This window comes from Monodelphis domestica, chromosome 6, assembly GCF_027887165.1.
Source record: "Monodelphis domestica isolate mMonDom1 chromosome 6, mMonDom1.pri, whole genome shotgun sequence".
NCBI lineage: Eukaryota > Metazoa > Chordata > Mammalia > Didelphimorphia > Didelphidae > Monodelphis > Monodelphis domestica.
The window spans coordinates 88,414,704-88,442,491 of record NC_077232.1 but is presented as its reverse complement, the minus strand read 5'-3'; the positions used below and the strand labels follow the sequence as shown (position 1 = coordinate 88,442,491).

At 39.5% G+C, this 27,788-nt stretch overlaps 1 protein-coding gene across 3 annotated transcripts in view; it reads right to left on the bottom strand.

Annotated features, from left to right (window-relative positions):
- The window catches only part of PPP2R2C (protein phosphatase 2 regulatory subunit Bgamma), a 414,849-nt gene that overhangs the window by 269,011 nt on the left and 118,050 nt on the right, over window positions 1–27,788 (bottom strand). Inside the window, exon 1 of one of the 3 annotated variants that reach the window (XM_001364551.4) lies at window positions 6,288–7,015. The exons of 1 other annotated variant lie outside the window; for it this stretch is intronic. In XM_001364551.4, coding sequence (XP_001364588.1) covers window positions 6,288–6,357 — 70 coding nt within the window. In that variant the 5' untranslated portion in view covers window positions 6,358–7,015. Of the gene's footprint in view, window positions 1–6,287; window positions 7,016–27,788 lie in introns of those variants that run through there. One more of the 3 variants, XM_007496759.2, reaches the window with a different exon arrangement.

Below are 27,788 nucleotides of genomic sequence, written 5' to 3'. Positions count from 1 at the left end.
TTCTTCATTTGTAATTATTACAGGCTTTTCTAATTCTCATCTTACTTGACCTCTTGGCTGTGTTTGATACTTTTGACCACCCTCCCCTCCTGAATATTTTTTGCCTCTCTGGGTACATTATTCTCTAAGTTCTACTCTTAGCTGTCTTCTCAAACACTCTTGCTGGCTTATGATCTATATCATGTATTCCCCAAGGCTTTGATTTAGTCCTCCCATTGCTATAGAGTCTCCCTTTCTCACAGATCTCATCAGTTCTCTTGGGTTTTGTCATCTCTAAACAAGTGACTCAAAAGTCTATATATCCAATGCCAGTCTCTCCCCAAAACATCAGTTCCTCATCCTTAGTTACGTACTGGACAAAGATGCTCATTTGAGGGCTTGGTGGTGAAAGCCTGGGAGAGACAGAAAGACATGCCTAGTCTAAGAACTTCCCTTAAAATACAGGTTCTGAGAGGAACCAACCAATCAGAAGAAGAGGCCCAAGGGCACAATGTACTTACAGTGTAATGGGGCTAATGTGGAAAGATGGAGAGAATCAGAAGTAGATGCTAGAGAAAAATGAGCTTTAGGAGGAAGTTCAAGAACCACCTTCTTTATGATTTCTTTTCTTGTACCATAATTGCTACTGGCCTGGCCCAATTCCTAAACTATCTCATATTTAACCACTTTATATTTATTTATATTTATTCTGCATATTTTAATATATGTACAATACAATCACCAAATATAAATGCTCATTTCTCCTCAGTTCTGGAAATAGAAGTCCTACCATTCAGCTCTCTCAAGATGACAGCACCTGGCAAAAATTCTCTAGTTCTGAATTTAATATCCTGTGACCTCCAAAGAGTTAAACTCAGGTATTTCAGGAAATGTCTCTTTAGTAAATCTAAAAGATAACAACTACTTCCCTCAGGCTCTAAGGAAAGAAGTACTCTTACTCTTTTCTCTTGTTGCTTCACAACATTTATCTTAAAACTTCCTCCCTTCCAAAATTATATTACCTAAGAAAGATGCAGAAACACCATCCATATTTACTGTGGAAATGACTACTAAAGCTGAGCTTACAAAAGTAAATGAGCACATTGCCAGAGCAAAGAAAAGTCAGAACATTACCAGTATAGGATGGTAGAAAGAAGGGAATTGGAAGTCAGAAAAGAATTCCAGCCTTCACTCTGCCTCTAACTCATTAGGTGATCTTGGGAAAGTTACTTCATCTACCTAGTTCATATTTACTTTGTCTAAGGAAAATGTGAGATTTGGGTAATATGATTTCTAAACTCCCTCCCAGCTCTAAAATTCTTTATTTTATGGTTCTATAATGGGGTTCTCAATCTGAAATTTAGAGGGGAGAGGAAGAATACGTCTATAAATTTAAATAGGAAAAAATCTTTATTTTCATTATCCTCTCACTGAAAAAAAGCATGTCCTAAAATTAAGAATTTTTTTAAAAATCACCATTCTAAGAGGGGTCTATAAGTTGTAAGAGACTGCTGAAACAGTCCATGGCACATGCATAAAAAGATTAAGTACCCATGTTCTAGATGATCAGAGAATCCTGTTATGGTGAGAAATTTTACCTATACACCTATAAACTAGACTCCCAGGTGATTGTATAAGACTGAAGAACAAGTCCCAGGTCTATCAGCAAGTCACTTTGCCTCAATTGGTCTCACTTTTCCAATCTAGAAAATAAGAATTTGAGCCAAATGATAGTTAAGGTCCCTTCTAGTTCTGACATTCTGTTTTCTAAATTTTAAGTTCTCTTCCAAGTATAAAAGCCTATGTTCTAAGGTCCCTTCTAATTGTATGGTGCCTTCTTTTTTTTTTTTAAAACCCTTACCTTCCCTCTTGGAGTCAGTACTGTGTATTTGCTCCAAGGAAGAAGAGTGATAAAGGCTAGGCAATGGGGGTCAAGTGACTTGCCCAGGGTCACACAGCTGGGAAGTGTCTGAGGCCAGATTTGAACCTAAGACCTCCGGTCTCTAGGCCTGACTCTCAATCCACTGAGCCACCCAGCTGCCCCCTGTATGATGCCTTCTAAGTCTATTGTTCAGGGAATCTATGAACTCATAAAACACAGAGTTCCACTAGCTCTGAGTTAGAACTTTTAAAGAAGCCCATGCTTGCTTCACCTAGTCGCTTCTGGGAATAGCAGGGATCCTCTGTTTCGAATGTTTGACGTAAAGAGAAGACAAAAAGTATAAATTTTCCTGGAGGAAAAGATTAGAAAAGTTTAAACTGGTCTCCTTCAGAGAAGATAGTTTAATTTCATTTAATTGAGACCTCTTTCCACTAAAAATTCATAACAGAAATACAGGGAATTTCTTTAAAAGACATTAAACATAAGGGGAAGGTAAGGGGAAATAGAAAAGTTATAAGGAATCCACAAACTGGGTGATTTAGATCAAGGCAATCTCATCAAGTCTTTGTTTCTTCATCTGTCAAATGGGAATAATGCTCTAACTAACCCTATAAGATGGGAGAATAAGTGAGGAAATAGTCTTTTATAAACAGTTTTTTAAAATCTACAAATTTCAAATTATCATTATGAGTTAAAAGAACTCATTTCTCATTTTGTTATTTTAAAAACCTAGATCTGTGATTTCAATCCAAGAAATTCACTCTATCTGTCATTTGAATTCTTGGAGAATTGTCTGGGGTACCAAAAGATTCAATCATTTGCTCCTAGACACATAGTATTCATTAAAGGGTAAAACTTGAACTTAGGTATTCCAGACTACCAGGTCAAGTTTCTGTCTCCAGGTCCTCATTTATTGTAATAAAGATAGTAGAACAATTTTCTGAAAAATCCCTTCTGATTTGACCAGATTCTGTGATATGATAGTCTAAAACCAAAGAACTCTTACTCTTTCCAGGCTTTTCTTATCATATTAATTACATTTAGTACAAGTTGGGCTCATCCTAAGGAAATTTCTTCATTTGACCTTTATCTTTATTCTTCATTAAAATTCTATAGTAGTCAGGGCACATATTTGCCTTCCAAGAAGAGAGAAACTTGTTTTTTCTCTAAACTTTGTTTGCTTAGCCCCTCCCTGCCCAACTCTTGACCCCTCCCTCAATGACTAGCAATGTGCTCTGTACACAGGAAGTAGTCAATAAATAATTATTGAATAAATGAACAATCCTGAGAGGTAAGTAGGGTTGACAGTATTATCCCCCTTTTCAGATGGGAAAATAAAAGCCCAGAAAAGTTCACTGACTTTCTCATTGACATACAAGTAATAAAAGGCAGAGTTGGAACTAGAACTCATGTCTTCTGACTCCTGGAAGAGTATTCTTGACATTACAACAGTGGTCCTGAAGAATGATAACAGAAGTTAATACCTTATGAATTTCAATGAGACAAAAGAGAAGCAAATTTTCCTTCATTTGGCACCAAATTTGTGAAGTCCACAAAACTCTAAGGATTTGTAAATACCTATCGGGGGAGTCTGGGAATTTTCATAGGAAAAAAGTCACACCTTAATCTTCACTGACCTCTAAAATGTATCATTTTCTTTCATTACGATTTTATAAAAACAAGATTCTAAGGAGTCTATAGGCTTCCCAACTCTACCAAAAGAATTCATGACATAGAAACGTTCTATGTTTCTACATTCACCTCTACATCCACGCAACTTTCTTCACAGAGGAAGCCAGAGTATTTTCTGTCACATGAAATGACCTCTAAAATCCCTCATGACAGAATGGCATACACACATACACATGTATGTTACATGAAGCATTGAGAGGGTTCATGTTCTTGCCTAGAATTCTATAGCCAGGATAGGTCAGAAGCAGGACTTGCACTCAGGGCTTCCTGACCCAATCTGGTTCTCCATTCTCACTGCCTCTTGGCCAATACATGCAAACAGCATTTAATCTACCATCTGTTCCCACAATGCATTAATGAAATAACCACTCAAAGAACCAGGATCCCATCTCGATCATGCAACAAAGGCTTGTCGTGGGCTACCTGAACCAAAGAAAGCCACATGGGAAACGAGTTCCCCAGCTTGAAAAGGCTGCATTCCCCTTGCCCAGGTAGGCAGCTGCTTCTTTTCTGGTTTCTTTTCCTCTCTCTCCTTAGGGCAGAAGCTAAAAGGGAAGATGCCAGGTCTGGGGATGAGTCAGCAGTGTCAAGTGGTGCGTAAGGGACGGTTCCAAGCGTAAGACACGATGGTGACAGTTCAACCACATCATTATAGCACTAGAATTTCGCCCGGCAGTCATGTTAACGATTAGACTCTTCTCTGCTTGAGTCATGACTGCAGAAGAAGCTGCAAATGGAACATGTATTTTAATTGCCAGCATTTACTGGACTGCCCTTGTCACGAGCGGCATCTTGACAAAAGCCTCAGCAGTGTTTTGTTTTTATTTCCTGCGGAGGCTAAAGCAACTGGGATGTTGACACAGCCTATGAGAGTCAACATTTTTGGAAAACTCAGACAGATTCTCTGGCTAAGTCTATCCATTGGTGTCTCCATTTAAGAGTTCTCTGAATGTGTCGGAAAATCCCAGGATTCGGAGTCGGAAGTGACCTTGGAGGGCAGAAACCAGTTTAGCTGGAGGTCAGCTAAAGGAAGGAGGTACAAGTCCCTCCATTTTACAGGTGAGGAAAACTGAGACCCAGTGAGAGGAAAGGATTCCCCTGAGGCCACTCAGATTATAAGTGGTTCCGCTGGGATTTTAATGGGGATCCCAGTATTCAGAATTTGAGAGAACCCATCATGAGATGGTCTAGTCCAACCCACACCCAAAAAGGAATCTCCTCTAATATACCTAACAAGTGGACAACCAGCCTTCTGACTCCAAATCTTATGATCCAATATTCCATATGTATATGTATATGAGTCTACACATGAATTGTGTACATGGGAATAAATATGTGTAGGACATGTTTATATATACCATATATATGTGCTTTCATTGCACATGTCCATTGTGTGTACACATATGTGTCTGTACTATGTATTTATCAGAATACATCTATCTGCAAAGCCAAAGCCAAATTCATTATCAGAAAATTCCTCCCTGCAAAGCCATGGCTCTCTCAGCAATTTAGAGCCCATTCCAGACACTGTAACATTGCTTTAAAATGAAACAACAAAGAAAAGGCACCTTGCAACATATTTTCAGTACTGGTGAATCTGGGAAACCTACAATCATCAATAGGCAAGAGGCATCCAATTCTGGGTTGCAGCAGGATCCTGCTCTAGGATTAAATCTTCATCAAATGGCTACCAGGCCTGGAGATTCCCTCCCTAATCCCCACATGGAACTTTTGGTTAGAAGCTGTAAAAGGGTCACCCATAAATCACAGGTGCCGCCACCACCAGCACCAGCACCGAGCAAGGTCAAAGCAAACAAATTCTTGGAAGTTGCTGACCTACATAGAGAGAGGCTGGCTACCTCCGGCATCTGATTCAGCCAAGCTCAGAAGGCCCAGCTCTAGCCACCAACTTTTCAGCTTCCCAACATGGAGCTAGCTCCGTGTGAGCATGGCCAGGGACATATTACTGATTTTCAAGGCACTGGGCTCAGCAGAATCCTGGAGGCCTGGCCCACTGTCAACTGCCCAGGTCCTCTGGACTCAATGCATAATCAGACACAGGGACTCTTTTTTTTTTTCTCCTACAGAAAAACATATTTCTCTTAGAATAAAAAAAAAATAGAAATAGATATAAAGATCTATCCCCACACATACACATACACACATAAAGAACGGAGGCACAGAAATCCCTAAGGGACAGGCTGTGCACTCGGTTTCTTCTAGGTCCACGTTCCTCTCCCGGGAAGGAGCAGCCCAGAAAATTCTCTACTGCTGGCTCCCAACTGGCTGCCAGGGCGAGATGGAAAACCTTCCCATCCAAACCTTCAAGCCATTAACTTTAAAACACAGGGGGTTTTTCTGCCAAGTTAAGCCTCCGTTTTCCGCATTTAGGACAAATTAAATATGCAAACCCCCAGTTCCTGCTTTCCTCACAGGGAAACTATAACTGCGACCCACCCTAGCGCAATCCAGGCTGCTCGGATCCCGCTGCCCCCTGTCCCCGCGCCCTCCTTCCCACCCCTCACCCCAGCCTACGGAGTTTAGCATATTATGACAGAATACCCTTGCTCTCTGCAAATCTAGGCTGATTCCATCGCATCCATCATACCAGGAAGGGGGTAGGGTGGGGAAAGACACACACACATTAGATCAATCCAGACAGACCTTCCGAGGGCATCTGGGCATGCCGACACTCCCTGGGCAGGAGGATGGGGAAGGACAACAGGGGTGTTACCTTCGGTCACATAGCTGTGGTCTCGGAGAAAGCTGTGGTTAATTTTCCGCGTGTCCGCGTCCTCGCCCATTGACAGCAGGGCTCTTCAGCATGCCCAGCCGCAGTGGACGGAGAGAATCAGTAGAGGTCGTCGCAAGAGCACCATCCATGCTGCCTAGCAAAGGCGGGGGGCTGCCTGGGCTCCAGAGCACGGCAGCATCCTGAGGGCTGATGGTGCAGCAAAGGCTGGGGGTTGGGGTGCACGTGCGGGGGAGGGACGTTTAAAAAAAACGGCAAGCAGGGGGGTGAGGGGGAACACCGCCACAGAGAGGGAGAGACAGTGGCTTCTAGGGAAAAAATGTTTTCTAAATGCCACACGCCCAGGGTGGGGGAAGGCAGTAGGTGGTCTGCGTGTCTGAAGAGAAATAACCATATGCGCACACACACGCACACCCAGCAGCCCAGCACTTTCTCCAGCAGACAAGCAGGCGGGGAATGAGCCGGTCCTCAGTCAGGTACTCCCATGCCCAACAAGCTCCCAGGGCTGCCTCCGCTCCAGGAAGAAGATGCGAGCAAAGCACTCCTCTGGCGACTGCAGCAAAAGATGCTTGGCTAAGATTGGGCTCAGCTCAGCTCTTCAGCTCTGCCTGCTGCCACTGTTGCTGCTGCTGCTGCTGCCGCTGCTGCTGCTGCTGCTGCCTACTGCTGCTGCTACGGCTCCTGCCGCTGCCGCCGCCGCCAGTGCAGTCACACGCCCGTACTGCATCCGCTCGAGCCCCTCCCAGCCCGCCTCCTGCCACCCACCCAGCCACGTATGGGCTGCATGGGCTAAAGTGAAAAATGAGACTGCAGGTAATTATTGGAACTCACCACTGCTAGCGGGTGGGGGGCGCAGGACGGAGGCTGTAAAAATGGAAGGGAGGAGGGCAGAGGGAGAGAGGATGCTTAGGAGGGGATCATGAGCTTGCACAAACTAGGAGTGAAGATGACAGGTTTTTGATATTGAATGCCGTTCATAATGACCTACTACTTCAATGACTCAGTTTTTTCTTCCATAAAATGAGGGAGCATTGAGGTGGACCGATTAGGCGATAAGTCTGAAAGGTCCTTTTAAGTTCTAGTCTTCTGTCTTCAAGGTCCTTCCAGATCAAGCATTTTGTCTTCTATGTCCTAACGTCCCCTGCCAGCTCTGACATTGTATGTAAGGCAAGTTCCTTCCAGCCCCAAAGTTTTGAAGCCCCTTCTAGTTCTAATACTCAAACACCACATTCTCCAGGGTCTTCCCAGTACTGCCATTCAGGATTCAAAGAAGTTCCCCATCTGTGATATGTTCTAAGGAGTCTCCCAGCTTTATGTTCTAAAGGCATCTCCAGTTCCAACATCATGATCCATATGGCTTTCCAGCTTTAAAATGATTCAAGTTCACATTTCAACACCACTTCACAGTTTGCAATGTATGTTCTTTATGGATTTTTGGCCATGGATTCAATGAATTATATTATACCCATTCTACAGATGAGATCATAGAAGCCAAGAGAAATGAAATGACTTGCCCAGAACCAGGACTGGGACTTCTCTTTAGGTCTTCTGATTCCAAACCTAGAATTCTTTCTACAGCACCATACCAGCCCTAGAATGACTTTCAAATTGATCAGAAAATAGTATGACAGCAAAATGACAAAAGTTCCTACACTTGTTCTTAGCCCATGATGGACTAACAATGTGACATGAAAATAAAAACATGGCATGTTCTAAAAGTTTAATATCCTAGTTTTAAAGATGAGGAAATGTGCCCAGAGAGATTGCCCAACTAACCTCAGTTCCTTTTTTGACTGGTCCATGAGATTTTAACAAGGTACCTGATAACGTTTCTGATGAGGGATTTTTCCCTATCACTGAATTCATTGGTCCAATCCATTAAAAAAAATTACTTTAGAGGTCTGTATTATAGGACCCAGGAGTCTGCCTTTGACCCTGGACAGTTCAATATTTTTATCATGCATCTGGATAAAGATATAGATGACATATTTACCAGATGACATTTAGGAGCCCCTCTACCCACCCAAATCTCAGCTGGCTAGAATGATGGCTCGGTGTAATAATGTGACATCCAATAGAGAAGTGTGAAAGTTCTATACATTGGTTAAGTAGTCAATTGCACAAAAACAGAGCGGAGGAGGTAAGGCTAGATAAGGGTTGTCAAGGAAAAAAAATCTGTGCTGGGGTCTGGATGGGTGGGAAACAGAGAGTTAGTGGATTCTAAACCCACTAAGGATCAACAATATCACCTAACTGCATTAAGAGAACCATAATCTCTTTGTCATTAGAAATTGCTATCTGGGGCAGAGCAGCGAGTGGGAGATGGGAAATCTAGACAATATAGACAAAAGACAGAAATAAAAATATATTTTTTTAAAAAAGAGAAACTGTCCAGAATGAGGAAGCTGATCAAATCACCGCTACAGTTCTGTTCTAACTATTAGGTACCATATTTTAGAAAGGAAACGACAAATAAGCATGTCCAGAGACAACCAGGATGGTCAGAGGATGAAAGACAAAGACACATAAGAATGATGCTTGGCATACTTAATCTGAGGAGAAGATTTAGGGAGAACCCGACTGTTGACTTCAATTAAGAGGACTGCCATGTGAAAAAAGAATTTGGCCAGTTGTGCTTGACCCAAAAGGGCAGAGGTTATGGAGAGTATATTTAGGCTGAATGTAAGGAACATAATATAAAAGTTAGGATTTATACAACACTTTTAAGATTTACAAAGCATTTTACAAATATTATCCCATTTGAGGGGCAGCTAGGTAGTTCAGTGGATTAAGAGTCAGGCCTAGAGATGGGAGGTCCTAGGTTCAAATCTGGCCTCAGACACTTCCCAGCTGTGTGACCCTGGGCAAGTCACTTGACCCCCATTGCCTAGCCCTTACCACTCCTCTGCCATGGAACCAATACACAGTATTGATTCCAAGATGGAAGGTAAGGGTTTAAAAAAATATTATCCCATTTGATCCTCACAACAACCCTATGAGGTAGGTGCTAATATTATCCCCTTTTAACAGTTAAAGAAACTGAGGCTAAGTTTAAGGGACTTGCCCTGAGTCATGCAACTAATGTCTGAAATGGAATTTGAATTCAGGCATTACTAACTCTCCTGGTCTCCTATCCAGGATTCTATCCATCTCACTACCTAGTGGGATGGGCTGCTTCTGCAAGTAGTAGGTTCTTGATCATTAGAGGTCTTCTGGTAGAGGCTAAATTACTATTTGTTGAGGGTTTAGCTGATAATAGAAAATGACAGTTCACAATTTGTTGGCCACAATAGGCAGCCTCTGGAGTACCCTTCCCTTCTGAAATCTATGATTTTATGGAGAAATTTGGATGATTTTTTTTATGAGATTGCTCTCTCTCCTTTGTGTGTGTGTGTGTGTGTGTGTGTGTGTGTGTGTGTGTGTGTGTTTCTCTCTGTGTGTCTCTCTGAGTTTCTGTAAGTATTTACTTCTGTGTATGTGCCTTTTGGGGTTTTTTCTCTATTTCTTTAATACATCCCTCTTCTACACACACATGCACGTGCATGCACATAGATATATGTCTGCAATGAAAGAAATGCCTAGGTGCAGTAAGAACACTGTTTTTAAATTTTAAAAACCTGGGTTTGATAGCCAGTTCTACTATTTAGATAGGGTTGAAGTAGGATAATCTCTAAGAGTTTAGTTGTTTGTTTGTTTTTTTTTCTCCTCTAAAAGTCATATCCTATGAGTTCTGGCTGATCCTATAACTTCAGTCTTCTGAGCCTGAACACAAAATGCAGCTACTACTTCTCATACTACTTTACCTCACAGGTTTGTTGTAAAGAAAGTGCTTTGTAGAATCTAAATGAGATATATTCATATTCAATTTGCCTTTCAATTTTTCTTTGGAAAGTACCAAATTGATTTTAAACCCTTTTTCCTTTATCATTAATTCCCTTTTCTATTCATTATATTTTTTCATGCCTACTGTGTGCCAGGCACTGGAGTAGCCATTGATTTTTCTTTTCCTATAGATCAGTGGCACTCAGAAAATTATCATAATACTCTAATTAGAAGCAGTTAGGCTCTATGAAAAATTACTGTACAAGCTGTTCAAATACTAGCCTGTTGGAAACCTTACCCTTGATTAAAAAAAAAAAAGGCTCTCATATACCTAAGGACTTGAAATTGTTTTTTGAAATATTTTGATAACTGAGTTACAATATAACTAGTATCTTTTGTGATCCAATATATTTTATTCATTTAAAAACATCATCCTGAGAGAGTACATAGGCTTTACTAGCCTGTCAAAGGGTTGACATCAAAAAGGTTTAGAACCGTGCTTTCAAGGTTCACTCAAAGCAGGTATAAGATTTATGAAATATTCATTACTAACATTTGTAACTTTTAGAATTATTCATTATAATACTTCTCTTCTCCCTACTCATAATTACCAATTTTTCCATTTAAGAATTTAAGAAACCAGTTTGAATTCCTAGAAAACTGAATATTGTGTAGTCATCAACTTCAAGAAACAGTGGCCAAAACAGAATCTAGAAGTTGTGAAAAAGCAAACCCTTAAAAAGGGAGGGGGCACCTAACCACTAAGCAGTGATGAAGTTCCATGCATAAATGTTATAAGGACCAAAGATATCATTCAGATTCCAAACAAAAGAGTGAAAGGAGCACTGGATTTGGAATTAGGAAATTCAATTTTGAACGCTGATTCCTAGCATATACTAGCTGTAATATCCTAGGAAAGCCAATTAACCTCTACAATACTCAGCCTCTTCATCTGTGAAATGGGCATTACAGCTACCTACTTCAGAAGAGTTACTATAAGGAAAGTGCTTTGTAAACCTTAAAACATTATGGAGTTATGTACTATTATCATTCTTTTGAAATTATTGTTAACTACAATCAACAACAACAACAAAAAACAACTATACTTTCTGAGTTCCACAGAGCATTTAACTTCTTACTTCTACTTTAGGGTATCAAACATATTCCTCACCTCTCTAAATAGCTAATCCCTTATCTCTATACTCATGGGGTCAGATTTTTTTTAAAGGGTAGGAATTGAATTTATCCTGGATATTACTGAGGAGGTATTTGTGATACTATCCCAGGTAGGACAATTGGATATAGAGTCAGAAAAACCATGCCTAACTTAAAGTTATACCAATTACATCTTAGTGATCTTGGGCAGATTATTTATACCTTCTATAGTGAAAAGAGCAGTGGATTAAGAACCTTTTTGCAAATCTTAACTCAAGCAGTACCCAGATATGGGACCCTTAGTTATTTATTTAACCTTTGGGGGCCATGGTTCTCTCCTCTGTAAAATAAATAAAATAAATTTGATAGTATCAAGCCCAGTTCTAAATCCTGTAACCTCTATGGGGCTCGGTTTCCATATCTGTAAAATAAAGACAATATTTTTTTCACTAAGGATGAACTGCATCATAGCATAGAGGTGGTCCAGTATTCTAGAGGGCTCTGCCACACAGACCAAGCTCTAACTGGGCTACTGAACTAACACAATGGATAGATCACTGAACTTGGTCAGGAAGATCTGAGTTTCGGCATTTACTAGATGTGTGATCCTGAGCAAATCACTTAGTGTTGATCTGCCTCAGTTTCCTTATATGTAAAATAAGTATTATAAGGGCACCTACTTCTTTATTGTTGAGTTGTTGGGGGGGAAATGACATAGTATTTGCAAACTTACAGAACTATAAAAATGTTATCTATTATTAAGAAGAAGAAATATCTGAAAAAATTCCAGCAAGAGACTTCTGTCAAGGTAAGAACTAGGCTTTGTCAGTGCATCTCACTACCAGAGACTTGGTTACCAGGTGATAATTTGTTTTGGCAATGCCAATTCATTCAATTTAATGCAATTCACCACGTACATATGGTTTAGGAAGCACTGCTAACAGTAAAGCTAGTGGAGATGATGGAATTCCAGCTGAGCTATTTAAAACTCTAAAAAGTGATGCTCTCAATATTCCAGCAAATTTGGAAGAATCAACAGTGGCCACTGAAATGGAAAAGATCATTTTATGTCTCAATCCTAAAGAAGGGCATTGTCAAAGAATGTTCAGATTACTGGACAATGGTACTCATTTCACATGCCAGCAAGGTTATGCTTGAGATTTTGTAAGGTAGGCTTTGGCAATATATGAACTAAAAATCAACAGAGAGCAGGATGGTTTTCAAAGAGGCAAAGGAACCAGAGACCAAATTGCCATCATTCGCTGAATTATGGGAAAAGCAAAGAAGTTCCAGAAGAACATATACTCTAGTTTCATTAACTACACTGAAGCCTTTGAATGTGCAGATCACAACAAAATGTGGCAAGTCCTCAAAGATATGAGAGTATCAGATCACTTTATTTGTCTCCTGAGGTGAAGAAGCAACAGTAAGAACTGACCATAAAAACAGCTGGGTGACTCAGTGAATTGAGAGTCAGGTTCAGGGATGGGAGGTCCTGGGTTCAAATGTGGCCTCTGTCACTTTCTAGCTGTGGGACCCTGGGCAAGTTACTTAAACCAGTTGCCTAGCCCTTACCACTCTTCTGCCTTGGAACTATTTTTACTACCTGGAATTAAGGTTGCCAGGAAAAAAATCAACAATCTTAGGTGAAGGCAGAAAGTGCAGAATTAGGCAGCCTTTTGGGAAGGGTTCATTTAAGAGAAGAATGTGAAAACTGTTCTGAAACTAAACATTAAAGAAACTAAAATTTTGGCAAATGGTCCCATCACTTCCTAGCAAGTAGACAGGAAGAAATGGGTGTAGAGTCATTTTATATTCTTGGGCCCAAAGTGGACCGCAGATGGTGACTACAGGTATGAAATTATAAGATTCTTGCTCCTTGCAAGGAAAGTTTGGCATATCTGGACAGCATACTAAAAAGTAGAAACATTACCATGCCAACAAAGGTTTGTATAGTCAAAGCTTTGGTTTTTTCCAGTAGCCATGAATGGTTGCTTCGAGAGTTGGACTAGAAGGAAAGCTGAGCACCACAGAATCAACACTTTCAAGTTGTGGTGCTAGAGAAGACATTTGAGAGTCCTTTGGACAGCAAGGAGGTCACATCAGTCAATACGTATAGAATTCAATCCAGACTATTCATTGGAAGGACAAATCCTAAAACTCAAGTTTTAATACTTTGGCCACATAATGAGAAGACAGGCACATGGGAAAAGACCCTGATGTTGGGATAGATTGAAGGCAAAAGGAAAAGGGGATGGAGAGGCCAATATAGATAGATAACACTGGAAAAAACAAACAGGGAAGTTGGACTGACTTCAAATGATAGTGGTTAAAAGGGCCTGATGAGCTATGGTCCAAGGGCTCAGAAAAAGTTGGACTCAACTGAATGAGTGAACAACAACATATATAAAAGCTACTATTATTTGGTCCCTTTGGGCAACTTCTACTTTTATATGTTATATATTGTTGAAGATAGCATATGAAACTAGGTCATTGCAAGGCAAGCACTCTCTCCTGCCATTTTCCTAGAGCATTTTTTTTTGAGTCTTTTCTTTGTTCCATTCCCATATTGCCAAAGTAAAATTTTAAAGTACAGGTCTACTCAGCCCCTACTTAATATGCTCCTAACACTTTTAGGATCAAATATATATTCCTTTCTCTGACATTTAAAGCTTTTCACAAATGGGGCTCTTCCTACTTTTCCAGTTTTATTAAACATTACTCCCTTGCATTCTTTCTATAGTACAGCCATACTAGCCTACTTAAGTGTTGCTCACATGATATTCCATCCCCCACCTCCAAATCTTTGCATTGATTATCCCCTGTCCCTAGAGGGCTCTTCCACCAAACCTCTATCTCTCAGAATTTCTATTTTCCTTCAGATTTCAGCTCAAGTACAACTTCTATGTGAAACCTTTCCCCATCTTCCATCAGCCTCTATTGCCCTCTCTCCCTTAAATTCATTTTGTATATATTCTGTATATCTTTATTTTTGTGTGGGTGTTGATTCTCTAATTAGAACATAAGCTCCTTGAGGGCACAGACTATTCACTTTTTATCTTTGTATCCCAGAAGCTAGAATAGGGTCTCACATATATGTTAGGCTTTTGATAAATACATGCTGGTTGTCTATGTAGAATCACACCTCCTAGAAAACTATAAGTTTCTTGAAGATGGGAGCTTGGTCATTTAAAAAATCTTTGTATCCCCATTGGCTACTGAATTGTTCTGAATTAAATGGATATCCCCTTGTACCTTCTTCTATGAGTTGGGAAAGACATTAAGAAGTGAAGTCTAAATCTTTTTTAGGTAATGTTGAATGATCTAAGTAGTGCCAAGGAAATCAAAGATGATGTGTGTGTTGTGTCTTTTAAAGTCTACCTTGTTTCCTAGGGCTTAGCTGAAGTGATGCTGGACTGGATCTTTTACTTTAGTGGCATGCCAGATAAAAGACCCACTCTGACCTAGGTCTAACTCTAATTTACGTCACTATAGGAAGAAGAAGAATCTGAGAGGTTGCATGTGAACACTGGAGAGTAATGATAATGCCTAGGGACTTCTTTTCATACTTTTTTGACTCAGGCCAACTAGTCAAGATGCAAGAAAAAAATGCCCCATTAGAGGACCTAATTCTGGAAAGACTTGGATTCACAATTCTTAGAAAGAATTGGATATCAGTGATACTGAGGACCATCTACATTCTTCCAGGTCCATGAAGAGACATTATTACATCATGAAACAGAGAATGTGATTTCCCCTTTCCAACAGTTATCATCTATTACTGTATATAATAGTTGTGTGTGTGTGATTCTTCTATTCAATACCAGCTCCATGAGGGAAGGGACCATATCTTATCTAAATTTTCCAGTGTCTAAGGCAGTGTACTGCACACAGGAGGTGTGAAACAAAGTTTGCTGAATTGAATTCATGGTCTGAAGTTTTGTTGACCCAACCTCCAGCCTAGTCAGCCATCCTACACCATCCCTCTTCTTTCCCCTTTCCCCATGACAATGCAGTTGGCCCTAAGTGGATCTGTTTTTAAAAAATGGTACAGAAAACTCTTCCTTTGGGATATACAGATCACTGTGTCTGACCCCAATCCTAAGTTCCCACCCATGATATCCATATAAAATACCCTGATTTGGCTGCTGTAATAAAAAGAGTCACAGCCCTAGATAGAACTGCCTTCCTCCCAGTTTACCAAATTAAATGTGATGGGAACTCAGAGGCAATGGCTAGTATCTTGATCTAAAATGAGCCAATACTTTTTCATGTGCTTATTAATAGTTTTGATTTCTTTAACTCATGTCCCTTGCCCGTTTATCAATTGGAGAATGGCTTGATTTTTTTGTACAATTGGTTTAGTTCTTTATAAATTTGAGTAATTAGACCTTTATCAGAGGTTTTTGTTATGAAGATTGTTTCCCAATTTGTTGCTTCCCTTCTAATTTTGGTTGCATTGGTTTTGTTGTACAAAAACTTTTTAATTTGATGTAATCAAAATTATTGATTTTACATTTTGTGATTTTTTTCTAGCTCTTGCTTGGTTTTAAAGTCTTTCCTTTCCCAAAGATCTAACAAGTTTACTATTCTGTATTCACCTAATTTGCTTATAGTTTCCTAATTTATATTCAAGTCATTCACCCATTCTGAGTTTATCTTGGTGTAGGGTAAGATATGTTGATCTAAACCTAATCTCTCCCATACTATCTTCCAATTTTCCCAGCAGTTTTTATCAAATAGTGGATTTTTGTCCCAAAAGCTGGGAGCTTTGGGCTTATCATATAGACTGTTTTGCTGATGTCACTCACCCCAAGTCTATTCCACTGATCCTCCTTTCTGTCTCTTAGCCAGTACCAAATTGTTTTGATGACCACTGCTTAATAGTATAGTTTGATATCTGGTACTGCAAGGCCACCTCTCTTCACATTTTTTTTTAAAAAATTTTTAAATTTTAAATTTAAATTAATTTAGTCAATTTATAACATTATTTCTTGGTTACAAGAATCATATTTTTTTCCTCCCTTCCCTACCCCCACCCTTCCCGTAGCTGATACGTGATTTCATTGGGTATTACATGTGTCCTTAATCAAAACCTATTTCCATGTTGTTGGTGTTTGCATTAGGATGTTAATTTAAAGTCTACATCCCCAACCAGATCCTCTGACCATAACTATAACGTACTTTCCACTGATTCACTCTATTTTGAAAAAACACCTATAACATACTATAACTAATTCTAAAGAATCCTATCATCTTTTTTGTACTTTTAAACTACACTGATGCCACTTAATTTACCAAAGGCAGAGGGAATAGGGAGCCAGTACAAAGGGTTCCCACTTAAGGCTGTCCTAGAACAACACTTAAAACATCAATGGGTGAGGGGTCAGGGAGGACAGGGGTCATAGCTCCTTTCTCTCAAAGAGTTATGGCCAAAAAGCATTCAATAGCTGCTGGCCAGCCCTCTGGTGAGGTGCATTCTGACACTTACCTGGGCTCATCCTCAGATTACAAGCATTACAAGGTCTTGCTCAAAGTCATTCCAGATTGGGAAAACCTGTCAGAGCTTATCCACCACAGGCACATCTGAGGCTGATGACCCTTACCTTGGATCTCCAAGTGTCTAGACTGGCTTTCACCTATAGCCAAGGGACCCATGGGGACCCACATCTAATTAAATTGGTTAAGAAAATGATATTTAAGTCAGCTGGAAAATACTTTGGAAGTCATCTTGCTCTACTCATTCATTTTAAGGATGTGGAAACTGAGGCTCAGAGACTTTAAATGACTTAGCTTACTTCACACAGGTAATGAATTACATGGGGAGGACCTCGCACACCAAATCCAGTGTTTTTTTTTTTACTATAAGGATTACAAAATCCTTCTTTTGTAATAAAATAAAATAAATATAAAATTAATAAATATTTTATACATATATATAAATATATAAATAAATTAAATAAAATAAAAAAATAAAATAAAAACACTTAGCTTTACATGTTGGTGGAGCAGCAAACTGATCCAAACATTTTAGAGAACAATTTGAACTACATAAAGTGAGTTATAAAACTGTGTATACACTTAGCCCCAGAATTGCTGGGTCTGTTTCCCAAGGATATCAGGCAAAGAGGAAAAGAACCCATATGTTCCAAAATATTTATAGCAGCTCTCTTTGTGGCAGCAAAGAATTGGAAACTGCAGGAATGCCCATCAATTGGGGAATGGCTGAACAAATTATGGTATATGATTATGATGACAAACAGACTGATTTTTTTTAATTTTGGAAAGAATTACATGAGATAATGAATGGTGAAATGAGTAGAACCATAACATCATACAGAGCCACAGAATTAATGCTGGAAGAATAAACTGTGAGTGTTACTTCACAAAAGTGAACAGACAGGGGAAATATGAAAGAATTTATATGTACATTTTGGCCACCTTAATGATATCTTTTGTGATACAGAGAGGGTGGGCAGTGGCTGAGACACTTCTGGATGGGATTTAAGAAGAAAAGTAAGTCAAACAAATAGATTTGTGATTTCATTTGTATATTATCTTCTTTTTCTTTGTATATGGAAATGCTTATTTCCTTTGGTTTTGTAAAATTTGGAATAAAAAAAATATCTCAAGAAGATTCCCAAGTATCATTCAGTTCAAAGTTGTCAATCTCATGCCTCTCTCAGAGACGTCTGGAGCACCTCCCAAACCAGATAAAAATAATTGGGAAATGTTTAACAAAAGAAATACAAACTATAAAAAACATGAATAATATTAATTTGTGGTTTTCTAAGACAATATACAGCTTTTCTATTTGCATTTAATACCAATGATCTAGTCCAAAAGCAACCTGAGCAGGAATCCTGCATCCCCAAAAATTGGTTATCTGGGCATGAATTTGAACACTTCTTGTAATAAAGAACTCATTATTCTACAAGCCATTCTAATCCATCTTTGGAGTTCTAATTGTTTGGAATTCATGTTCTGGATACAATATGAGCATTATAAAAATATATAATGCCATTTGATCTAAGTAATGAGCTCATAGTTTTTCATGTATTATCTTCTATAAAGTTCTCAACATTTGTTGAATTGAATTTCAATGACTCATGAAAGATCCCCCTCAAGACTTGTTGGATCAGTGCACAATCAGACATCTCTCCTAGGACCCAGCCCTACATAGCATGCATGTTCACATAGTTCTGTATTGCCTATGGCAAGATAAGTTGATAGCCAAGTTTGCAGAAGGAACAAACCTACATAACCCAGGCTGACAAGTTAACAGTCCCAGAGAGGAACCCTTACAAGTCAAGGACTGAATACATTTAATCATGTTCTGTTCCACCTGTCCTCCCCAAAATTAGATGATCACTTCCTGAGTATCAATGGAGTTATTGACCCAGTGGCCAAAACACTGCAGATCTCTCACACCCTCCAGGTCTCTTCCATGTTTCACAATTCTCTCACACCTTCTCCCCCAAAGCTAGACAAATTACACTATTACCTCTAATGCCTCCCTTTCATACTAGTGAAAGAGAATATACAGTTCAACATTCAACCCACAGAGTACTCTTGACAACTCCAAAACCTGAAGGAATGGAAAGAATAGGTCCAACGAACTCTTCCCCCACCCAACATTTAGTAAGCAGAGTTTACATATCCTTTCCCTAATTAGAGTCAGCCTTCCACAACTTTAACACCTGTGTTTTAGCCCTATCCTCCAGTCATGTTTCTACATGTCCATTCCAAACACCTGGTGACCCACCCTGTACCCTGGTGGCAATGGTTCCCAGGACACACCCCAAGTAATCCTCACCAACCAAGATAATCATGATACCAACCTGAAAGAGCTGCCTACTCTGGGTCACTGAATCTAGACATTGTCAAGGACCTCAGAGCTCTAATCTGTGGGTTCCTAACATGGGGTCTTAAACTGGGCAGGAGGTAAGATTTCGGGGGCTCCATGAACTTGAAGAGTGAAAAATACTACATCTCAATTTCACTAACTTCTAACTGGAATTTAGCCTTCTTTTCAATTATTTAAGGACATGATTCTGTAAAAGGGGTCCATTGGCTCTACCAGACTGACTGCCAAAGACATCTAGACCACACACATAAAAAGGTAAAGGATCCCCACTCTTGTCTAACTTCCTCTCAAAACAAGAATTTCATTTATGACATACCTAATCAATGACCATATTCAAAATAATTCTTTTAAATGCATACCATAAAATAGATACCATTATAATGGAAATAAATTGTAACGGACTACAATGGGGCAGATACATGGCTCAGTCCATAGAGTGCAAGACCTACAGATGAGAGGTCTTGGTTTCAAATGGGTGATCCTGGGAAAATCACTTAACCCCAATTTCCTAGGCCTTACCATTCTTCTGCCATGGAACTAATACTTAAGAGCTGATTCAAAGATGGAATAAGGATTTAAAATAATAATTATAGAATGCAGTTATTGAAATATTTTTCAGAAACGTTTATGAACCTCAGATTAAGAAGTCATGATCTACACATGGATCGATGGGGATATGATTAGAGAAGTAGACTCTAAATGATCACCCTAGTGCCATTATCAATAATATGGAAATAGGTCTTGATCAATGATACATGTAAAACCCAGTTAAATTGCAGTTGGCTACAGAGACAGGGGGAAGAAAGGGAAGGAAAGAACATGAATCATGTAACCATGGAAAAATATTCTTAATTAATTAAATAAAAAATTTCAATTCAAGAAAAAAGAAAAAAAAAGTCATGATCTAGAGCCTGCTTCCCTATCTGCTCCAATAATCCTCCTGCAGTGAAACAGAAGCCAAGCTACAAGATAGATCTTTTCTGTCTCTATTCTCTAGGAAAATATCTTTGGGCTTTCTTCTATGGATGAGGAAATTTAGCATCTGGGTTTAATTCCATGGTGATATGTTGTATATAAGCCCAGAAGAGAGATTTTAAAACTAATCAAAAAAATCAAGGAGATAAGTTCAGTGCAGTCTAATGGATTGTGAATTACGAAAACTTGGTACTGAGCCCCCAGCTCTGATACTCATTAAGTCATGTGAATAGGCAAATTTCCCTTCTCTGAGCTTCTATTTAAGTTGTGGCTATCACTTAAACTACTATTCATAGGATGACATAGGATGCTAAAAAGTTTTTTGTTTGTTTTTTTTTCTCAAAATGTCATTATTATTTTGGTAATTGGTTAATTTGGTATTGTTTCTGAAGCACTTTGAGCTACCAGGTGGTCAAGAAAAAAAAAAGATGATAGTGTAACACAGCAGAATAAGCATTGAATTGGACATCAGAAGACCTGTACTGATAGAATTCATTGGTGAGCTCCCCATGCAGCAACATCAAGCTCGAGCTTCATCCTCCTCCTGAAAATCAATTGTAACTGCCTCACCAGAAACTCTTTGCCAGGGGCCTTACATCTCTCTTTAACTAACACAACTTTTAAAGTCTCACACCAAAGGAATATCTTGTCTCTGAACCTTTGAAATCTACTTTTTTTTCTCAAAATGTCATTATTATTTTGGTAATTGGTTAATTTGGTATTGTTTCTGAAGCACTTTGAGCTACCAGGTGGTCAAGAAAAAAAAAAGATGATAGTGTAACACAGCAGAATAAGCATTGAATTGGACAACAGAAGACCTGTACTGATAGAATTCATTGGTGAGCTCCCCATGCAGCAACATCAAGCTCGAGCTTCATCCTCCTCCTGAAAATCAATTGTAACTGCCTCACCAGAAACTCTTTGCCAGGGGCCTTACATCTCTCTTTAACTAACACAACTTTTAAAGTCTCACACCAAAGGAATATCTTGTCTCTGAACCTTTGAAATCTACTCTCCTAAAATCTACAGTGAGCATTAAATTGATCTACCATTTTCTTCTTTGTGCATCAGAAATAATGGTCACTGCCTTCCAAGCATCCCTTGATTTCTAATTCTCTAAAAACTATTATTATTTATTTGTTTGCTGACTATTTAGGATCAATTCCCTTTGGTGTTGCTTCTACCAGTTTAAAGATGAAATGACTCGTAAGAAAGTTATGAATTTATAAGCCATATTTGTTGTTGTTGCTATGCAGTAATTTCAGCTGTGTCCTACCCTTCATGATCCCATTTGGAGTGTTCTTGGAAAAGACACTGGAGTGGTTTGCCATTTCCTTCTGAAGCTCATTTTACAGATGAGAAACTGAGGGGCAACTAGGTGCAAACCCAGTGGATAGAGTGCTGGACCTAGAACCAGGACGACTCCTCTTTATGAGTTCAAATTCAACCTCAGAAACTTACTATCTGTATGACCTCGAACAATTCACTTAACCCTGTTTGCCTAGTTTCCTCATCTGGAAAATGAGCTGGAGGAACAAATGGCAAATCATTCCAATATCTTTGCCAAGAATATTCCAAAAGGGTTCACAAAGAGTTGGATGCAACTGAAAAACAAACAACAAACTGAATGAAGCAAACAGAATTAAGTGACTTGCCCAACGTCACACAGCTAGGAAGTATCTGAGACTTCCAGGCCTATTACTCTATTCATTGTACCATCTAGCTGCCATATAAATCATATATTTTTAAAAGCAAGAGAATACCATTGATTTTTGTTTCAATGTGAGCTTTGTGACCTGAAACCATTAATTCTTAATGTCAAAATTTCTTTATCCACTGTATCAAAAATTCTTCAACCATTTCTACTTTCTGGCCATCATATGACCACAGTTCCCTTCCCTCTTTGATCCCTAAACAGATGTTATTTCTCATCACTCACCAATTACAATCTCAAATATCCGTGGCATAAGGATAATAATGATTCACATTCATATAGTACTTAAAAGGTTGCAAAATGCTTTCCTCGAAGCAGTCCTATGAGGTAGAAAATAAAAGCAGTAGCAGTACCCATGATACAGAGAAGAAATCTGAATCCCAAAAGTCTTTGATGACTTGTACACAATCTCACAAGTAGAAAATATCAGAGCTAGGATTCAAATCCATGTATTTTTGACTCTATGCCTATGTTTTCCCACTATAGCAGGATGATTCTCAAATAATCAAGTATTAAGCCTGAAGGAAACCAAGCAACATCTGAATATTTTTTGTATGGTTTTCACTGTCAGTGATTTTCATTTGGGGAAGAAGCACGGCTGGATAGTGAGATCAACCAAAAGTAGTCTGAGTATTTTATTGGACCACAAACTCAGTATCAATAATATGAGTCAGGAGTGTGATATGGCAGCCATAAAACCTGCTATAATGTTGGGCTCCATTAAGAGGCAGACCCTCCAAGAGGTCTCTGCAATGGTGAGTCCTCATCTTAATTAGTTCCTAGCACATTTTAAAAAAGATCTTGAAAAGCTGAAGAGAATACAGAGGAAAATGACCGACCACCAATTGGTTCACTACCTGGAAGGGGGAATATTTTCAGATTATAGGATATGAGGACTGACTTAAGAAACCATTGATGTTCCTAGCTTGAAGCGAAGACTTAGGGGAATGGAATTGTTTTCTGTAAGCATTTGAAGGGAGACTAGACCTCTTCTAATTGGCTCCAGAGAGCAGAACTAGGAGCAGAACAAATATAGATGTCAGGTAAAGAATAACAACTAACAATTAGAGCTGTCCAAATGTGGCAAGGGCTGCCACATAAGGCAGTAGGTCTCCCTTCACTAGAAAAGTCTTGAAGCAAAGAGTGGATGACTATGTCAAGTCTATTGTAGAGGGAGTCCTTTTTAATATCTATAAAAATATGAGTGCAGGATGAATCCTCTCTCACATTCACTAGACATACTGGATCTTCTCCTGAATGGACTTTTATGAACATTCAGAGCTGTTCCCTGAATTAAACCTGACACACCAACTGCATTGGCGATGTTTCTTCCCCATGTGGTTCTTTTGGTGACTAGCATGATGAGCTTTCTCAGTCAAATGTTTCTTGGCACTGATCACATTTGCAAGACCTTTTATGAATTTTATGATGCATACAAAAGCTTGTTTGGCATTTACATTCTTTATAACTTATCATATTTTTAGGCTTGTCTTTTGTTCAGGTATGGGTTGAATTGGATGACTTTCTATACATGAAGTCTTGGACTCAGCTCCAAGGCAGAGAACAAAGAACATAAACTATGGTCCCTAAACCCAATCAGCTTCTCCTCCACCTAAGGAGATAAAGCCCCTCCTTTTTTCACAAGATATCAAAAATTAACAATCTGCAGGGATCTAGGAGAAAAAACACTATCCACAAGCAGAGGACAAACTGTGGAAGTAAAAACACCGAGGAAAACCAACTGCCTGACTACAGGGGTGGAGGGGATATGACTGAGGAGAGACTCTAAATGAACACTCTAATGCAAATACCAACAATATGGAAATGGGTTTGAATCAAGAACACTTGTGATACCCAGAGGAATCACGCATCAGCTATGGGATGGGGGGGGGGGGAGAGAAAATGATCTTTGTCTCTAATGAATAATGCACGGAAATGACCAAATAAAATAATGTTTAAAAAAAATTAAACAGTAGGGTAGTTAGGTGGCTTGGTGGATAGAAAGTCAGGTCTAGAGTCAGGAGGTCCTGGGTTCCATCTGTCCTCAGACACTTCCCAGCTGTGTGATCTGGGTAAGTCACAACCCCTATTGCCTATCCCTTACTGCTCTTCTGCCTTGGAACCAATACTTGTATCAATTCAAAAAGAGAAGGTAAGGGTTTACAAAAAATTTAAGGTAAAATAGCTATAGCAATATTAGAAATAGCAAAAGGTGAAGAGGTCTTTGAAAGAGCACTAGATTGGTAGAGAGAGAACCTGGCCTCGAATTCCAGTTTTGATGCTTAGTTGACCTTAGCAAAATTGCTTAAGTTCTTGGTATCAGGTATTTTATCTTCTAAATGAGCAGGTTAGATTAGATATTCTCCAAAGTCCCTTCTAGGTCCCTGAGACCTAGTAATAGATCTGGGTTCTGACCCTTCATGTTAACAATATAGAACCTGGGGGCATCTAGATGGCTTAATGGATAGAGAGCCAGGCATGGAGAAAGAAGGACTTGGGTGCAAATCTTGTCTGATATTCCTACCTGGAAGACCCTGGGCAAGTCACTTAATAACAGTTGCCTAGCCTGTACTACTTTTCCACTTTGGAATCAATATTTAGTATTGATTCTAAAAAAAAAAAGTAAGGGTTTAAAAATAGAGCTTGTTGGGGATGGGGGAGAGGAAAGAACAGGTGAAATGAATTATATGCAATTTAGCAAACATAAGGTAGCATGTAAGGTAGCATTTATACTGGGACATTTAAAGAAGGGAAAGAACAATAATGGAGGCTGCTAGGTGGCTCAGTGGAGAGATCACCAGGCCTGAGTCAAGAGGACTCATCTTCCTGAGTTCAAGTCTGACTTCAAACACTTCCTAGCTATGTGACCCTAGGCAGGTCCCTGTTTGCCTCAGTTTCCTCATCTGAAAAAGTATCTGGAGAAGGAAATGGCAAACCACTCCAGGAACTTTGCCAAGACAACCCAAAATGGAGTCACAAAGAGTCTGACACAACTAAAACAAATGAATAACAAAAAGAACACTAATGAATTATAAGTATCTAGCAAACTGTCCTTTTTTCTCTTCCTCTCATCTTGGGTTCTCTATGTCTTTGCAATGGATATCCCCAATGCATTCCATGATCATATCGGCCTCATAGAATTCCTCTTTTCCTTAGTTCAAGTACCACCTTTTACCTGAAGCCATTCCTGATTCTCCCAATTACTAGTGTCCTCTTTCTCAACTATCATGGATTTAACCAACTTCTACTTTGTTTGCATTCATTCTAAGTACTTATAAATGTGTATGTATATATATGTGTGTGTGTGTGTGTGTGTGTGTGTGTGTGTGTGTGTGTGTGTGTATGAGTCTGTGTGTGTCCTGATAGAATATAAGTTTCTTGAGATAGGAATTGTTGCATTATTTGTCTTGATATCCCCAGCACCTTGAAAATAGTGCTTAATAGTTTATTAAGCACCTTTTAAATGCTAGGCACCACAATAAATGCTGGAGATACAAAGAAAAGCAAAATAATCTCTGCTTTCAAGGATTCTAATGGAGGAGGGAGTGTTTGCTAAGCAGCAGAGAGGGAAAGAGACAACATGCTGAAACTATGATCAAGGGGCAACTAAGTGGCTCAGTGGATTGAGAGCCAGGCCTAGGGACAGGAGGTCCTGAGTTCAAATCTGTTCTCAGATACTTCCAAGCTGTGTGACCTTGTGTAATCTCCAACGCCTAGCCCTTATTATGGCTCTTCTGCCTTGGAACCAGTAATTGATCAATTCTAAGATAGAAAGTAAGGGTTTCTAGAGAAAGTAAACAACGTACATACAAGCTCTATATATGAAAAACTGGAAATAATCCAAAGAAGTAAGGCACTAGAATTAAGGGAGATTGGAACAGGCTTCCTAAAGAAAGTGAGATTTTACTGACTTCCAGAGGTGGAGCCAAGATGACAGAGTGAACGAGAGCTACTCCATGTGTCACCACAAGAATCCTCTCCAACCAAGATTAAAATGCCACAAAATGAATAAAAGAGTGAAAGAACCAACAAGGAGACAGAATGAAACAACTTCAAGAAAAGAAAAATACAAAAGGTAGGCAGAGAACATCTGGGGCTCTGGGGTGAGAGGAGAGCAGAGCCAGCAAGAAGATGTAGCAAGGAGAGAAGAGCAAGCCAAGAGCAAACCATACCCCACCCACCCCACATCTTCTGTCACAGATTCAGAACCTAATACCAAGTCAACATTCAGTCCCTGAGATCCTGCCTGAGCAAACAGTGGTACAAGTCAATCCATACCCTTTGAAATTTCAAATCTGTGGAGAAGTCTGGAGTCATAGCCCATAGCAGTCTGGGCTGAAGTGTGGGCCCTTGTGGGCCCAGAGCAAAGCCAGGAATCCCAGTCTTAACTTGGAATGAGGCCATAGTTCATGCTTTGGGGTGAGGACAGATTTCACAGGGGTTCCCCTCCCCATCCTGTTGCCCAAAACTAAGAGTGGAACTCTAGGACAGGGCAATCAATGGTGTGCCTGATTGGATCAAGCACACAGTGAGTCAAAAAAAAATTGAGCCTAAGCCTGGGGCTAGAATTTGATCAGACCCCGACCTGATCAAGTTCAGATTGAGATCAAAAGCTTATGCCCAAGCTTGAGGCAAATCCTTAAGCCATCAACATCTCAAGAATCAATTGAATCAGCATGGGGAGTGGGGCTCTCAATCCTCAGACCATCACATCAGCCTCCAAGAACTGAAACTAATAAAAACCCAGAAAATAAGCTAAAAATAGCATCAAGGAAGGACTGAAGTTTAAGAGGGTACCCCCAACATCACAGAAAATAAAGCCTACCTATAATTAGATGGGGAAATGAGCAAACAACAACAAAAGAAAAACCTAACTCTAAAGAATTTTTATGGAGACAAAGAGCAAGGTAAAGACACAGAAGGAAGCCAAGAGGCAGAGATGACAAGGGAGAAGTATCCTCAAGTAAACCTCAGAGGCTCAGGAAGGAGTTGATTGCATCCTTTGCAGTTTCTAAGAAGTTTCCTTACAGCTCTCCCTTATGCCACTGTCTAGGAGTAAGTAGAGTGCTTTGTCTCCTGGTGTCTCTTTCCCAGGCACTTTGTGTCTGGTGGTAGTGCCTGAAGTTTCCCACTGGCCAGGGAGTCAGATTCCAGATAAGAAAAACACTATGATGATGGACTCTCAGTGATTAAAATAGCTGTCTGAGATTCTGCCCCATCATTCAAAAGGTCTAGAGTTACCAGTTGTATGACCTTGATCAAATTATTTAACCTCTATGATCCTGTCTCCTCATCTGAAAAATTATCATCATAATATTTGGACTATATAATATCTAGTTGAAGAGACAAAATTACATATCTGTATGTGTGTTTATATGTATATATGTACACACACACCTACATACCCACATTGAAAGAAAGATGATGAAGAATACGTTAGTGTATGCTAAGTGCCAAAGGAGTAATACCAGGAAGGTATCTATTCAGAAGGAGCCCTGTAGGCAGGGATGAGGGAAGATGAGTTCTCTAGCCTTGAAACAGAATTTAGTTCAGACGGAGAGGAGAAGAGAGGACATCATAGGCAAAAGGAAAGGCATGCCAAAGACACAGATGCAGAGTGGGCATGTGAGAACCCGGTATTAGGGAAGACTTTCTACTCCCCCACAGAGTTAATTTCAAATATGATGTTTAATTAAGCACCTACAATGTGGGTTCAGCACTGAGGATATAAAGATGAAAAACAACCTAGTCATAGCCTTTAAGGATACTTTCAGTCTAGCAGGAGCATGAACACAAATAAGTATGAAAACAAAGGAATTTTGCCAAGAAAGAGAGAAGAGACAGGACAATAGCTCATGCTCCTTACCTCACAGTGCTATTGAAAGGAGCCTCGTCTACTCTAAAGCACCATATTTATGGAAGCCATCAGCATCATTGTCCTTTGGTCCTT